This window comes from Mauremys reevesii, linkage group 23, assembly GCF_016161935.1.
Source record: "Mauremys reevesii isolate NIE-2019 linkage group 23, ASM1616193v1, whole genome shotgun sequence".
Classification (NCBI taxonomy): domain Eukaryota; kingdom Metazoa; phylum Chordata; order Testudines; family Geoemydidae; genus Mauremys; species Mauremys reevesii.
In genome coordinates, this window is record NC_052645.1 from 14332598 (window position 1) to 14349435 (window position 16838).

The 16838-nt window shown below is 55.7% G+C and overlaps 1 protein-coding gene across 3 annotated transcripts in view; it reads left to right on the plus strand.

Annotated features, from left to right (window-relative positions):
- Positions 1–616: 616 nt before the first annotated feature.
- CRYBG2 (crystallin beta-gamma domain containing 2) overlaps positions 617–16838 on the plus strand; it is a 28679-nt gene continuing 12457 nt past the window's right edge. The window contains exons 1-3 of one of the 3 annotated variants that reach the window (XM_039511958.1): positions 617–657; positions 4910–6108; positions 14061–16503. In XM_039511958.1, the coding sequence (XP_039367892.1) occupies positions 5117–6108; positions 14061–16503 (3435 nt within the window). In that variant the 5' untranslated portion in view covers positions 617–657; positions 4910–5116. Of the gene's footprint in view, positions 658–2864; positions 3195–4909; positions 6109–14060; positions 16504–16838 lie in introns of those variants that run through there. The other 2 variants (XM_039511957.1, XM_039511959.1) reach the window with 2 other exon arrangements.

Sequence of the window (16838 nt, forward strand, 5' to 3'; positions counted from 1 at the left end):
GTGCACACCCGGCAGTCACTACATCCTGTCCACGTGCATCTCACAGTCAGGGTATCTGGTCCATACACAAGGGACACAGTCCCACTGCCTGGTCCGTATATACCCTACAGTCAGCATGATCTGTGTTTGCAGTATCTGGTCTGTACATAGCTTGAATCCCTGGTGCTCAGTCCATGTGAACCTCAAAGTCAAGGTGTCCAGCCTGTACCCTTCAGAATGGGCTGTAGATTCACAAGGCCAACTCCCTACCCTAGTACACCCAGTCCAAACAAGGTGCATTCCTGTCCTACCCTACGGGATGGGGAACTGGGAGGCAAAGTCCCTCAAGATAGCGTCACGGGAGCCTGTGCTCATAGACTGGAGGGTTCTGCCTTCTGAGATGGTTCTTCTCATGATGGGCTGAGATGGTTGGGAGACAACTGAAAAGCCTAGGTAGTCCCCTCTTTCCACCTGGAGAGGGGTCTGAGCCAGGCAGTTTGGATTCAGAGCTTTCCCCAAGATCTGGCAGATCGGGCTCTGGGCCCCTCACTAGCACAAATGTCTCCCCTGGACTTTGCGCTTCACTCTAGGATGGCCGAGGAGGACAAGATCTCAGCTGGGGGAAGACGCAGCGAGGAGCCCCCCCATCCCAGCGGGCCCCAGAAGGCGTCTTCGAAGGTGAGGCCTCTCTGGCGTGAATGGCTGTGGAAAGGACCTGTGTCTGGCCTGAGGCGTGCGGGCTTGCTCAGCTCCTGGGGCAGAAGGAGCTCCGGAGGGGCCTGTTAGCATCCCCTGTGCAGAGCCGGCGGGTCAGTTGCTGGAGCATTCTCCTTCCTTTGGTAACTGATACCCAGAGGCCTGCTCGATTCTCCAACTCGTAACCATGGGGTCGCTCGGCCCTTTGTGCTGCTGGCAGCAGGGACCCCGGGCACCGGGCCTCTCAGAGCGCAAGGCCATGGCCCGTCTGCTCCACTGAACGTGTCTGAGGCTGGCCCTGCTGTTGGGGCCGGCCAACCCGGCACATGTGAGGTTTAAGGAGACAGGTTCTCCAGCTGTGTGGTCTAGTGGTTAAAGAGGGGATCCAGGGACTTGGGTTCTTTTCCTGGCTCTGCCACTCACCTGCTCTGGGACTTTGGACAAGTTGCTGAATCACTGTGTGCCTCAGTTTCCCCACCTGTAAATGGGGATAATAGTACTTGAAATCCCCAGGAGGCGGGACCCTGCTTTCAGAACTGCAGCCTTCTGTGCCTCTCCCATCAGAGGCCTCCTCCATCCAGGGAGGGGAATATCCCAGAGGCTTGTCTGGCTGCTTTCCGCAGGCGAGGGTCGGTGCAGTGAGGCATGTGGGCATGGGGCATCACTGATGAATGATATTTTGCACTTCAAGAGAGACAGATGCTCCAGGCTCTCAAAGTGCATCACAAACGTTAATGAGTGAGGCCCCAGGCCCGTCCCGATGGAGGTGGGGCAGTCTCATTTCCCTGGTGACAGATGGGGAAACTAAGGCACGGGGAAGGGAAATGACTTGGCAGGGTCAGCGACCCTGGGGGCCAGATTCTCCCGAGCCGCATGGTGTCATTTACACCATTGTTACCGGGTTGTGTTTTACATTTGCTCTGCACAGGAGCACATTGGTGACACAAGGCGCAAGGCAGGGGAGAATCAGGAACAGAACCCAGCAGTCCTGGCTCCCCACCCGTCCCTTACTCTGGTTACCAGATTCACGGTATCTTTGCTCTTGGGGCCTTTCTTCCTTCCTGCTGATCTCACTGACTTCTGCAGAAGCAGCAGGCTGAGGGCCATTTCCCGTGGGGTGCGGGTGCCCTCTCCTGGGAGCTCAGGAGTGCTACATGACAGTAAGAGCAGTGCCTTGGGATTTCCTGGTTCCCATGTAATTCTGTCCGTGCTTTGACCCTGCTGGCATTTGAAAGCCATAAACAGGGAGGTCTGGGGGAAACACATGGGCCCATCACTAAACCCCACTGAAAGCCATTGGGCTGGGACAGCTTTGGGGAGGGAGGAGCTCTCCTAACTGGGGAAAGCATATGCACATCTATATATTTTCTCCAGCTCTCTGTGTCTGTGTTTCCCTGTGTCTCACCTGTCTGTCCATCCATCAGGGTGAATAATATCTGCAAGACACCTAGCCTGGCCCTGTGGCAGGAACCGAGCACTGGAATGGGTTCCCTAGGGAGGTGGTGGAATCTCCTTCCTTAGAGGTTTTTAAGGTCAGGCTTGACAAAGCCCTGGCTGGGATGATTTAGTTGGGGATTGATCCTGCTCTGAGCAGGGGGTTGGACTAGATACCTCCTGAGGTCCCTTCCAACCCTGATATTCTATGATAGGCTGTACTTTGCTGTAAGAGGAAGGGATTTTCCCCATCATTGAATGGGGCCCGTAACCCCCTCACCATGATGTTCCTTCTGTGTGTGTTTGTGATGCCAATGCAAGCAGGTGAGCAGATGCCATCGGGGGAAGATCTGAACTGGAAGTAGTTTGGTAACTGCAGCTGGTTTGGAGCACAGCCAGAGAGTGGAGCCAGTATTGCTAATCGCAAGTGTCCAAAAATCATACGTCAGCCTCCCAGAATCATGAGATGGGCTTAAACTCTCATGAGATTTTTAAAAACCAATAAACGATGGGTTCTTTTTATGGGCCCTCTGTCCGTGCTTAAGGGCTTTTCTCAGCAGTCATAAGGGCTAGGAACTTACTTTCGTTTTAATGGAAGCGGAGAGTCTCGTGTGATCACCTGACTCCAGGAGCTGGGACTTTAAGACCACCACCAAATGTCACAAGCTTTGTGATGAAATCATGAGAGTAGGCAACACTCTATGGCAGTCATTGATTGTATCCACAACCTGGCCTGTTCCCATGGCAAACATCCTGAGGCCTCTACTAGAAACACACATGCTCTGGGGTTCCTGCATGTCTCTCCTCTGCTCCCTGCGTTCCATCAGAGCAGGGGTCTGCGACTCCAGAGAAGAATTTGCTCCGAGATGGTGCAGGGATCCCCAGACTTCAGCAGAGACACTGCTACGCCGGCCCGTTCATCAGGGCTGAGGGGCGTTGGCGGGGAGCTTGCGCAGAGCCTGGCTCCAGCCCATCAGCTCAGTGAACGCCTAGGAACGTTACAGGACAGAAAACAACCTAGTGTCTATTAAAGGAGAGAAACCTGCCCCCCGGGTCCCCGCTCTGGGCCGCGTGAGTCACCCCCGGTATGAGCACAGTTCTCGTTGGGTGGGTGAGGGACCGTGTGAAGGTGGTGGATCTAATCTCCCCAGGTGTCTGTGGAACACGTGAGCTCTGCTGGCCTGTGTCTAATAGCTTAGTTTAGCTCCTCTCTGCTGCACCAGTGACTCCTGAGGGTGGAGCCCCTCTGGCTGTTTGCTCGGAAGCCAGCGCCTTGCCCCAGGGGAACGCCTGGCTCAGCTGCGGCAAGTTGAACCATAGCGGCTTGGTGTGGTGTGGGGGCCGATGGGGATTATGTAAGGCTGGTGCTCGCTCTGCTGCTACATGTCAGATCCCTGCTGCTGCCAGCCAGCACGTCCCCAGAGACAGGGACACAGGGGTCACCTCCTATCTGCTGGAGCAGGAGCCCAGGCCTCCCGCATTGGCCCAGGGACTGGGATCTCCTCTGGTGAGCAGGATTTACTATAATCCAGCGACACAGCGACTTGGACCTGATCCAGTGACGCAGGGACCAGTGCCTAAGTTGCTGAGTCAGAGGTGAGGACTTTCCCTGAGAGTTGAAGTGGGATCTCGTTCAGTGACTAGGAGCTCCCATAGCCCAGGGACATGGAATCCCGGACCTAACCCATGGGACAGGGGACAGGCCTTATTGAGTGACAGGAGCACCAAGATCTCCTAGTGCGTGGGGTCTCCTCCACTCCCCCAGCAATTGGGAGAAGGGCTTTCTCTTGTGTCCCTGGAACCAGGCCCTCCCTCCTCTTGCTGCGATGACGCGGCACCGCTGATCTGCACGGGCGCTGCCGTTCCCAGGGCAGCTGCGTGAAACTGCCAGTCAGAGACAAAGTGATGGGCGCTGGCCAGCCTCCTGGATCCCCTCCCCTACCGGGCCTGAGTTCTCGTTCATTTCTTGGTGTTGCCTTGATGCTGCGGGAGCAAGGGAAAGGACACTCTGATCCTGCCACTGCTGGACCAGCTCTCTCCTGGGCTCACGCTTTCCACTTCCCTCCTTCACCAGCCGGAGAATCTGGCTGAGACCCAGGTCTGCCTGCCTGCCCCTGTTAACAGAGATCCCCACGTGGGAACTGTCTGCATAGGGATCACGATGCACAGTTGAAGAAGACCCACAGGCGGGAGGTGGCAAGCCCCAGGCACTGTGGAAATGCAGTTATCGGGGAGCGGGTGGCTCAGGAGATGGGTTCTGGGTTCTCAATCTTTTCTCAATTGCCAGTTCCAAGCCAGCCAGAAACCAGATCTCATCCCCATTGGTGTGAAGGAAATGGGGAAGGAGGAGGGGGCGAGTCCAGTGCTCTGTGAAAAAGCTGCATCACAACTAGAGCTTGTGTTGCAGACTCAGCGGAGGCTAAGGGTTGAACGAACCGTGGAGACGGGGCAGGCCTGTCTGGGTCAGTGCTGAGTTGCACAGGCAGGGCTGCCCCTGTCCGGCCGATAGTTTCCCATATTGCTCCGATCTAACCCAGCGGCATGGACGTGAATCAATTCTAGAACCAGGAGAGCCCGGGTGAACCCAAGCATTGGGAGGGAAGGGAGGGGACAGAATTCCAGCCTCTAGGCCAGTCGTGTGCAGGATCCCGCCCTCGTGAGCCATGGTGCTCAGGGCAGGGGCTCTCGCCAGCACCGATGTGCTGCTGTGTGGGGATGGAGAGCTCTAGTGGCTGCTTACCAGCCTCCACTGCCTCCTGCCCGTGCACCCGCTCATGATTCCCTCTCCTTCCCCCAACAGCTGCATGCTCTCAGCTACTCGGAGTCCGACCTCTGGAGGAACGGCCTCCTGCGGACGTTTGGGACCCTGCCCTGGCGGAGGCGGCAAAGCAGCCAGCTGGAGCTCTCAGGCACCGACGCTGGCGGTACGGGTCATCTGGGGAGCTCACTGGGCCAGTCCTGGCCTTTCGCGCGGCTACAGAGACCTGCGGTCGGCAGTGATTTGGATATGGCAGGCCGGCTTGACCTGTCCTCTGCTGGGAATCTGGCCGGAGAGCAGGAGACTCCAGAGCCATCTGCTTGGCCCATGGACACGACTCCAGGGAATTCGAAGCCAGCCACACCCAGCCAGGTGGAAATCTTCACATTCTTTGACTCTCTGCTGGACAAAGAAGATGGGAGCTCCTGGGGAGAATCTGTCTCCATCGGCAGCACCTCCCTGGACTTCCCTGCCAGCCCCAAGATGCAGGGGGAAGACTACAAGCATCCAGCCTCCCAGGAGGAACCCAGCAGAGCCCCAGAGCCTCTGACAGAATGGGCTGAAAGCCTTTTCCAAGAGTATTTAGACTCAGGGACCTTCCGCCCTAAGGCAGCGGGACAGCCAGACCATGTGAGCCATGGCCATAGGGAATCTCTTTCTGAAGCGGAGACCTGTCCGTTCGCCAGTCCTTCCTATAATCAGATCAGCAGGATGGAGGAACCTGCAATAGGCAGGGAAAGCCCGGAACGGCCTCTGGAGACCATCCGGGGGGTTGAACCCGGCCCTGCCAAGAGGCCTGCAAAGATCCGCTACGAGGTAATGATCACTCTGACCAAGGAGCAGGAAGAGGCTGCGAAGAGCAGAGCAGAGGATCTGCCTGGGGTATGTGGGAATGGACTGGGTTCCCACGGAGCCGCGAAGCCAGCTGGGGAGGCCGGAGTTTCTCAGGGGGTTGCTGAGTTGCAGAAAATGGATGAGCAATGTCATGGGGAACCAGCCAGACCGGCTCCCCAGCTGGCAGCACGCAAGGAATTCCAAAACTTCACGCTGCAAAGGGAGGGTACTGCTGGGGTGAGCGGGCAGGTCCGCCCAGTCCCAGGGTGCCTGGTGACACCGCTGCAAGGATCAGTGCCCAGCCCCAGGCAGAGACGGGACTGGCAGGAACAGAGCCTGTCCCACTGCAGGGATCTCTCGGCAGCGGAGGGGAGAGCCGTCCGCGCGGCAGGAGCCCCGGCCAGCAGGTACGTGAGGAAACAGGTTTTGAAAGGAACCTGGGCCAGCCCAGGCCGGTCGGCAAGAACTGGGGAGGGAGGCATGTCTCAGCAGCGACCGGAGCCACACCAGGAGCTGTATCCCTCCAGCCTCCCTGGCACCTGAGCTCTCTCTCCCTCTGCCTGACTCATTGTCCCTGAGCAGCTGGGAAGGGACCCGAGAAGGGGAGCCTCTGGCCGGATTCGCAGAGGGCCCCTGTGCCCGCTGATGTCATGGGGGGGGGGGGGATGGGAACTCAGCCCTGCTGAGAACCAAGCCACTCATTTATTAAAACAGTGAAAGGGGCTCCCCAAAGTTCTGGGCTTGTATAAATCCTGGTGGGGCGGGCGTTGGATCTGGGTGCTCAGCTCTAAAATTGCAAGGCCAGATTCAGCTCCCAGTTCCATGGGTGTCAATGCAGAGTGAGCGCACTGATAGCCGTGGAGTTACTCTGGATTTACTCCTGGGACCGGGGAGCAGAATTCAACCTGCCAGAGGCATAAAGAAACAACCTGGATCACAACCCCCCACCCACAAAAACGGCTACATTCCAACCTGTGTATCCAACCCCCTTTCAGCTGAGGTACCCTCCTGTCCCAGCCACGCTCCTTCCTATTTTGTTGAAAGCCTGTTCACCCCAAATGCTTTTAACAGCCTGGAGCGTTGGAGGCAGTCTGGGTCACGCTGCAGGAGGGTTTCATTCTGAGTCTCATTTTATTTGATTCGGGCTATTTTAAATATAGTGGTGACTTTGTGCCTGAGATGGAATCCACCAGCCAGCACTTCTGCCAAGCAGGAGCGGGGGGAAAAATCAGAGCCAGTTATTGCAATTAACCTGCCTTGCCCGAATTCTTAACCCAGTCTCTCTGGCAGCAAACCCTCTGGCCCAAGTCCTTCCAGGCAGCACGGATCATCACCCTTTTTTGTCCACTAGAGACCACAGGGTGCTGGCTGCAGACAGGATTTCCATTAGGCCCCGCTGGGCAGCCATTGTGTGTCAAGATGTCTGGTGGCGTTACCTGGGCAGCTCAGTCTTTGTGCGTCCAGACGTGTGTTTTGTAGGAGCAAGATAGTCCCAGGAGTTTGCTGTTGTTGAAAATATGGCTCCATCAATGGACTATTGGGGTTCAGGCCAGGGGAAGCCCCCAAATGTAGAGAACAACATCATGAAATGTCAGCTGAGCAGAAACAGGCAGAAGAGAAGCTCGAGGTCACCAGTTCAAAGCCAGCCCTAGTAAGTGGTGGCTAGAACTTGTTACCATCTGATGCCTGTCCAGTGGCCGGGGTGACATGAGTCTGCAGGTCTCCATCTAGTTCCTAAGGTTCAAGTGTCTGCATCACAAAGCCTCCATTTCGGCTGATGCTGATTGGCACGGCTGAAGTTGCAATTTATTGTTATGTGTGTCCAGTGGCTTTGGAACGGTTTTTATAGTGGGGGTGCTGAGAACCACTGACCAAAACTGTAAACCCTGTGTATGATGGAAACCACTTCAAGCCAAGGGGCGCTGCTGAACCCCAGCGCCCCTGTGTGTGTCTCTAGGGTGCCCGGTATTTTGGGGCCCTTTACACAGTTTGGATTAGGAGCATTTAACTATCCACATTGGGAATCATAACAATAATAGCAATAGTCCTTTAAGGCCGGAAGGGACTTCAACTACCTGAAAAGGGGTTCCAAAGAGGATGGATCTAGACTGTTCTCAGTGGTACCTGATGACAGAACAAGGAGCAATGGTCTCAAGTTGCAGTGGGGGAGGTTTAGGTTGGATATTAGGAAAAACTTTTTCACTCAGAGAGTGGTGAAGCACTGGAATGGGTTACCTAGGGAGGTGGTGGAATCTCCTTCCTTAGAGGTTTTTAAGGTCAGGCTTGACAAAGCCCTGGCTGGGATGATTTAGTTGGGGATTGATCCTGCTTTGAGCAGGGGGTTGGACTAGATGAGCTCCTGAGGTCCCTTCCAACCCTGAGATTCTATGATTCTAAGACCATCATGGTCATAGTCTGACCTCCTGCACAACGCAGGCCACAGAACCTCACCCACCCACTCCTGTAACAACCCCCTGACCTCTGACCGACTTAACAAAGTCCTCAAATCGTGGTTTAAAGACTTCAATACCTAGTTCGTACGTGGCACTTTTCAGCAGTGGATCTCAAAGCCCTTTATAAAGGAGGTCATTAAATGCATCTCATGGTACTGCAGCTTTAAAAGAGAGACCCGGAGAAACTAAGTCAGTCGGTGAAATGCCAGGGCTCTCAGTTGGTCCAATAAAAGCTAGTACCTCACCTACCAGGGTTCTTTGTGATCATAGTCAGCAGGAGGGCTGGCACAAAGCTGCACCTCGCAACCTCTGCTAAATGTCACCAGGTCCGGGATGAGCCATTTTTCTGGCGGGAATGAATTCCAGAAGCCAGAGGCAGCTGCTGAGAATTCCCAGCCTGTGACTCCTTCCTGGGACAGACAGCCCGAGCTTTGCGATGGTGGGGTGAGTCAGGGGGGAGAGTCAGTTTCTTAGGTAACTTGGTCTTGTGTCATTATGGGCCTTGTAACCAGCACCTTCACTTTCACCGGGAAGTGGCGCTCTCGCCAGCTCGTTTTGCTCGGCAGGTGGCCAGACGTTTTCTGCAGTAGCCAAAGCTTCCAGGTGGCCTGTGAGGTAGAGCTGGTGGTCCGTTCTGAAGGGGACCACGATGAGGCCTGCATCCCAAAGGAAGGAATGTGTCAGCCCTTGACCAGCTGTGGGGGAAAGAAAATGTCTCTGGCCACTGAAGCAATCTGGGCATTTAGGAGCTGTGGCAGGCACCTGCCAAACCCCAAAGATTGGGAGCCACCTCAGCAATAGATGGGAAGATGCCTGCAGCTGAGGGAGTGGTCACAGGCTTAACGAGCTGCTCCCTTTGCCAGCCAGCATCAGCTCCATCTTATCTGATAGAGTTCATAGAAGATTAGGGTTGGAAGGGACCTCAGAAAGTCATCTAATCTAACTCCCTGCTCAAAGCAGGACCAATCTCCGGACAGATTTTTACCCCAGTTCCCTAAATGGCCCTCTCAAGGATTGAGCTCACAACCCTGGGTTTAGCAGGCCAATGCTCAAACCACTGAGCTATCCCTGCACTTGCCTGCAGGGACCCATCTCTGCCAGACACTGGGTGAGCAGAGAGAGCTCCGTCTGGGGCCAGATGGCGATCGGAGCGCCATCAGCACAGCGATGGCTCTGTAGCCCACACTGCCTGGCGATTGCCCCAAGCAGTTTCCCACAGTCACTAAACAAAGGCTGCAGGACTCCAGAGCTGGGAGTCCCCGTGAGATGGGACAACTGGGCGGTGCCGCACTTTGGGTCCCTGTTGACAGGAGTGAATGGAACTGGTTTAAAGTGCTACTGTCCAGACCTGCCGGGTCCCGTACTGGAGTCTTCAGAAGTGGAAGGATCAGCCCCAGCTGCCCCAGCAAGCGTCGCAGGCGCGCGGTGCCGCCTGCGTCGCCTCCCCTTCTCCCGCGGCGGTCCCTCTCCTCCTCTCCCGCGGCTCGCCAGGCCGGCGCGCGGCAGCCGGGCGCCGCGGGGGCCGCGGCGCGGTGCGTGGCGGCGCGGCTTGACCTGATGCCTGCGCGTCATGCCTGGAGAGGCCAGCCCAGCCGGCGCCCGCCGCCGCCGCAGTCATGCCTGCGGCAGGTTCAGGTTCACTGTCCGCTCCGGTCGCCGCGCCGCCGCAGACTGGCGACCGTCCAGGTCCCCAGCCCCCCCCGCCCTCCCGGGCAGGGGGGGGGGCCATTTGCCGCCCCCCCACCCAGCTTGGTTTGCTGGTGCCTAGAGCCGCCCCTGGGAAGGATGGTCTAGTGGTTAAGGCACTAGTGTAGGGCTTGGGAAACCAGTGGTCAGTTCTCAGCCACAGTCTTCCTGTGTGACCCTGGGCAAGTCACTGAGCCTCTGTGTGCCTCAGTTCCCCATCTGTACATTGGGGATAATAGCACTGCCCTGCTTCACAGGGGCAAGTGAGGATAAATACATTAAAGACTGTGAGGTGCTTAGAAGAACAGGGGCCATCTAGATATCTTAGACACAGTTAGCAGCACCTCATGGGTGACGTGGTCGAAGGCCACTGGACACATGGCTTCTGGCCATTGCTCTGAGGAGATTAACCCCACCCTCATGCCTTCGTCTGGTCTGGAGCCTGATTGGCCAGGGCCCAAAGAATCTGATGATGTCAGGCTCAGCTGCAGGTTGTGGGTGGCAATCTGGCCCTGAGATCTTTTGGAAATCTGGCGCAGGGAACTGAGATTTGCCTGTAGCTTGCTACTGAGGCAGCGGGGCAGACAAGGGTTGTTCTGGGTTGAAAAGCCGTCCAAAGAGTTAAAGAGCTCAGGCAAAAGCAGTGTTTGCTTTGAGCGGGGAAGGAACACCTTGAAGTCACCTGCCAACATGCAGGTGCTGCGTAGTTATGGGGTCACCCAAACTGAATTTGGTCAGCTTACTGTCACATCAGTATTCAGATTTTAATGGCCTGGGACCTCCTATGTGAATCACAGGAACTTCATTAAGAATCTTTATTAAAAGCCTAATTGCAGCAGCAAATTCAATCTCGGGCTTCTGACTCATGCCTACACTCCGGTACGTGTCTGTCTGAATGCTGGACTTGCACCTATACAAATTACCCCCTCTGAAAGAGGAGGCCGGGGGAGGTGCTGCATGTTAGTATGACCTACTGGACAGAGCACTGGAATGGCACTCTGCCACCAACTGACTCGCGTGACCTTGGGCAAGTCACTTTGCTGCCCTGTGCCTCAGTTTCCCCATCTGTAAAATGAGGATAGTGACACTAACCTCCTTTGACAAGTGCTTTGAGATCTACAGATGAAAAGTGCTAGATAAGAGCTAGGGTTTCATTATTAATTTTTACACACAAAATTGAATCAGTTTAGAAACTGATGTTCATTTGGTGGAACTTGATTAGCTAGTGAAACTCAATCAGACTCCCATATCAATTTAGCTTAAATTGATTGCTTAGGCCTGCTCCACAGACAGGTTTTGTATGGTTACGGGGGTGAATTTTTACTGATATAATTGTCCTACTTATACCAGTGTAAGCCCCTTTATTTCAGTATATCTGTCCAGTCTAGCAGGCAGTTGTACCTCTTTAACAATCCCAGTGTTGCTAAAGCAGGACCATTTGTATGTGTAGACAAGGCCGTACTGACTTAAACTAAACCGATATCAGGGCCTCTTCGACCGATTTCAAAGGGCTGCACTGATTTGATGGCATCAGTTCCTAAAGCGACTTAGTTAAATCAGCGCAACTGTGGGGCCTTAGCGAGAGGTGAATATGAAAAGGAAACCTGCCTAGAAAGTAAACCAAAGGGGAGTAAACCACAGCTGATCAGAGAGCCACAGAGTCAGAGATCCTAATGAGGAGGAGGGGTGGCTGTCAGAAGGGGGGCAGGGACAGGCACGTACTGATTCTCAGAAAGTAGGACTTTGCTGTACGGTCCCTGCCCCGAGCTGCTTGCAATCTAGGTTAATTATGATGAGCCGTGAGGCAGGTCAGGATGATACTAGGCAAGGTGGGAGGCAGGTTACACTAAAAAGGGCACCTTGTCTCTCCCAAGGTGAGACATGACGTTTCCCTTGTTATTAACGTAGGACGGGACCTGTGCTCCGAAAGCGTTTAGGCAGCTCTGAAAATCCCACCCATCACATGAAGGGAGTGGGACTTCCGGAGAGCGATCGGAATGAGAGAAGGGGTTGAATAACCTCCAGGGCTTCGGGGGTTCATCCTTGGCATGGAGGGGCGGGGGCAGCATGGCAGTCTGCACCCGAGGTAGGATTCTACCCTCTGTCCCTTTGATTCTCGCAGTGCAATCGAAGACTCCCTGGCTGCTGCTTTGGGGGAAGGGCTGAGAGAGGAGGAATGCACCGAGGGATGTAGGTAGAGAGAGAGAGGGACCAGTCTGGGTGCTCAGGCAAAGGCAGTATGGCATGGGAAGCCCACCCCAAAGACGTGGTGCCAGGATGCTGGCTGTGATCAGGTGGAGCACAGAGGGTGGTGGGCACAAACACTCAGAACCAAATGCCTTCAAGAATGGGGGAGCCTGAATCTGGACCTTGTCTTACCCCGGGGAAAACTGCACCAGGGAAAATTGTGTCTGCACAAGGGCTCAGCACTGGCTGAAATTCCTGTGCAGACAGGGCCTCAGCCCCATAGCCCCTTGACTTCAGGGTAGTGCTCTCCTCTTGTGGCAGGGGGTCTGAAGGGCCAGCCTCCTGCTGGCCTTCCTGGTTCAGAGATTTCTTTTGAGCGGCATCCCCTTCTCCTCCCCCTGCCCCCGGATCCATTGGCCCCATTCCTGTACAACCAAGGAAGGCGCAGGATAGCTCCGACCCCCCGTCTGACCCAGCGACATTGAACAAACTCATTATGGAGAGACATTATGAGAAGCCAAGGATGTTAAATGCTTCTGGCTCAGTCCTGCAGGAGGTGCCTGATTGTGATGCCTTGTCAGCTGCTTATTTGTAAACTGAGGCGCATAATAAAACTATTCTGGGGAAGCCACACTCCATAATAACAGAGTCTCCCCAACAGAAGACAGCGCTTAGCTAGGAGGACATTGTCTCTGCTGTGGGCAGGTGGGAGAACGTCTAATCCTGTCGTTCACTCTTCCTGCACGTCCGTAAAGTGCCATGGACTTACCAGGGCCAAGAGCTTAGCAAGATTTAATGTGGGATTGGCTATTTATATATGGCTATCCTGCATCCTAGTAAATGACAGCAATGTTTTGGGCTTACACCCATCTCTGAGTATTAGAGAACAGGATTGGACAGAATGTGTGTGTGTTACTGTGGGGTTCTTCTTACACCTGTCTCCGAAACATCTGGTGCCACCACTGTCAGAGACAGGCCCAAGGGTTAGATGGACCTCCCGTCCGGTGATCCCTCTGCTGCCAAGAAATACTAACAAAGGGACACAGCCGTTGACTTCCTCAGGCGTTTGGCACCAGTAAACGCTGCGTTTGGTCCAATATTCGTAAAAACGCTTCCCTTCTTCTTGAGGAATCTACAGCTGGAACTCGCAGCGAGCCAGTCTGTTCCCAAGGGAGGTGAGAGAACAGAGGAAAGGCCACTCCACTCCTGCTTCCTCAGAGGGAGGGGTGGATCCTGGCTGGTTGGTTTCTGGCGCCTTTGTTTGCACAGTCGCTGGCTTGGCTTGGCCCAGACACCCAGGTGACTCACCCTGAAAATTATGGGCACTTTGCTCTGCCAGGTAGGGCAGGCCGGGCTGGCTCTGTTCCACCCTCCCACAGGAAACGCCGGTTGAACGTTTTCCAGCTGTTTTTTACAGGTGTCGCTCAGCACCTTGGTTCTGGAACACGACGACGGCTCTGATGTTTGGCTGGCTCCTAGGGCGGCTGCTCCTCCAGTAGGAGGCAGCGACGTGTAATGGACTCCACCTGATTTCCACAGGGGCCCAGCCTGATGTACAAACTCTCACTGCATAACAGGCCTATGACCCAGATTCTGGGGTGCGATCCATCCCTGAGAGCCGGGGGCGGTGGGCAGCTGCAATAACCTCTATAGATACGGGCCCATGGCCTCTAGAGCAGTTTCTGTGTGACGCCAACTATTAAGCCAAGCCTGCCTTGCACTATAACCACCTCCTGTCAGGACTCCCCAGAAAATGTTGAGTCACAAGGACGAGCCGGGTAGAAAGTCCAGGGCATGGAAAAGAGGCTGTGACGGGAGTGGTCCATAATTCTGGGGTGGGGCTGATCTGAGGTCAGTCAATTAAAGGGGGAGGAACTCGGTTCGGGTTGTGACTTCTACAAGATGGCGGCTGCTCAGTGTGGGTGTATGACGGGCTCTCAGTGCCGGCGACGAGAACAGAGCCAAAGCAGAGAGCTCTGGGCCTTGCCAGGGCACTGACAGCTTCTTGTGTCTCTTCTCTCCTCCCCCTGCAGCGCCCCCAGCGCCTTCGGGCCGTGCAGAGACGGCAAGGAGGCCCAGTCAGAGAGAGCCGGTGACGCTGGGACGGGGCTAGACGAGATGAAGAAGGCCAGCGGTAGCGCCTGCGCCCATCCCCCCAAGCCGGGAAAGTCGACCCAGAGCACCTGGTTCAGCTGGAAGAAAGCGCCTGCTGATCAGCCCGAGGAAGAGGCCAAGCCCTGCGTCCGCAAGGTCTCCCTGCTGTCGCGGAGGTTAGAGGCCGCCGCCAGCCCCTCCCGGGTGGCGATGCTGCTGGAGGCCTGGGAAAAGGGGACGATAGGCAGGGAATCTGTAGACTTGCCTTCTCCAACAGACAGCAGCTGCTCCCGATCTCCCGGCCCGCGGAAGGATTTCTCTGAACACACCCCCGTGTTCTCACAGATCTATTCGCCGGTTCAAAAGGAGACGAGGCCGACAGAAAGGGGAAAGCAGGCTGCTGATAGCACTACGGTCACTGAATCCCAGAGGGATGGCCGCCTGCCCCGCGCTGCCAGCACCGCTATACCCACTGTATCCCCAAGAGAAAGCCACACGCCCAGTGCTGGTAGCACCACTACACCCACTGGGTCCCCAAGAGAGAGCCACATGCCCAGTGCGATTGGCATCATTACGCCCATTGGGTCCCCAAGAGAAAGTCACACGCCCAGTGCAGTTGGCACCAATACGCCCATTTGTTCCCCAGGAGAAAGCCACGGGCCCAGTGCTGTTGGCATCACTACTGTGACCACTTCCCAAAGGCAATGGCACGTCCCAAATGCTGGCAGCATGACTGTATTTAGGTCCGAAAGGGAAATCCTCATGCTCAAAGCCGGAAGCACTGTTGGGTTTAGATCCAGAAGAGAAGTCATTGTGCCTACCGTTGAGAGCACCAGTGTAAGCGAATTCGCACGAGGGAGCGGCACGTCTGTCCCTGGATCCCCAAGCGAAAGCTGCTGGCCATGTGCCGGTGGAAGCCTGATGGTCCTTGGTGAGGCTGCTGGTAGCTCTGCAGCTGGATCGCCGGGAGAAAGCCGCATGACGCAAGCCGGCGGCACTGATGTGAGTGAATCCCAAGGAGATGGAGGCATGCTGGGCGCCTTTAGCACCAGCATAACTGCGCCCCAGAGGCAGACCAGTCCCTTCGCTGTGAGCAGATCTGAAACCGACGGCAGCCTGCCAGGTCCGGGTGGCACGGCCACAGCTGGGTCCGAAATGGAAAGCAGTGCGCCAAGCACTGAGGGAGCCGTTTTAGCTGCACCTGGGACAAAGAACACATCTCAGGCTGCTGGCGAACCTGGAAATAGCACCCAAGCAGAAAGTGGCAATCCAGAGCCTTTAGCTGGAGTGCAGCTGTCGGCCTCCCAGACTAAGGTCAGGGAAGAGGGGGATGAACCAGCTCGGAACTCCGAGGGATCTGCCCAAGAGCCAAACGGTTCATCTGAAGAGACCAAGGCCTCCCCTGAAGCCTTGAGCCATGCCCAGCCAACGGGGAGTCACCAGGAGATGACAGAGGAGGACCCCGACCTGTCTGTGGACATGGAACTTTTGGTGGACACCCTCCGCAACATGGAGCCCTCCGAAATCCGAAAGCCTCCCAAGATCTCCCGGCTGTCGCGCTGTTCCTCGCGTGGAAAATACGCCACCCTGCCGCCCATTGATGAGTATCACGTCGCTCCCAAGTCCCAGGTTCCCTTCCCGGAGGCCCTCAGCGAGCTCTTTGGTCCGATGGAATGGAAGCAGCTGGAGGAGAATGGACCGAAACAGGAGAACGTGGATCCCTCTGAGGAGGAGGAAGAGGAGATCGAGAACCCGTATCTCAGTAAGGATGAGAAGCCACAGGCCAAAGAGGAGCCCAGGAAAGTTTACCCCTGGGAAAACATGTCAACTGCAATAGAAGAGAAGACGCTGTCTCTCCTGGGAACGTTGAGGCAGCCCCCGGGGGATGAGAAGGCTTCCAGGAATCAGAGCATCCTTTTCAACGCTAACATCCTCAAAGGCGCCTCCCTGCTGAAAGAGCTCCAGGAGCAGAAGGCAGTCCCCACAGAAGACAAGCCCTACTCCCGCTTGGACAGCAGCCTCCTCTACAGACGGTACATCTCCTCCGTGACGCCCCCGCTCAAAGCTCTGGAGAAGGAGCGAGAAGGAAGGAGCTCACCCACACCAATTGACCCGGCTCTGCTAAATGCCAGCGAGCAGAGCTGGACGCCACCCAATGGACCACAGTTGAAACCCTGCGAACAGCTGACCTCTGAGCCTTCCCCCGCTGGACTCCAGGAGATGACAAGAGTCCTCTCTCTGGACCCTCAGAAGGCACCAGGCACAGACAAAAACACTGGCCAGATTCCTCCGCTCTTCATGGAGGCTGAGCAGAAAAATACTCCTCCCCCGTTGCCGGGTCACCCTGCAGCTGGGGTGAGTAAATCCACACTACGCAGTCAGGTGAGTCTCAAGAGCTTTGAGCAGGAAGCCGACTCAGCTTGTCCTCCCCCAGTCCCAATAATGCCACACCACTGAGCACCTCCTCTGGTGGTAGGGGAATCAAAACTCACCAGGGGTTCCAGGCCCTAGAAACCCCCTCGGTCCCATTGCGCTGCCCTCACCCTGCAGCTTGCGTTCCACAGCTGATGGGGAAAAGTTACAAGGAAACTGATGGTGCTGGTGGGACCTGGATTCCCAAAGCAGAGTGTTGATAATCGTAATGAACAGTACTAATAACATCATCAATAATGGGTCAGCTCAGGAGGTCCTTACTCAGGCAAAACTCCCCCGTGAAT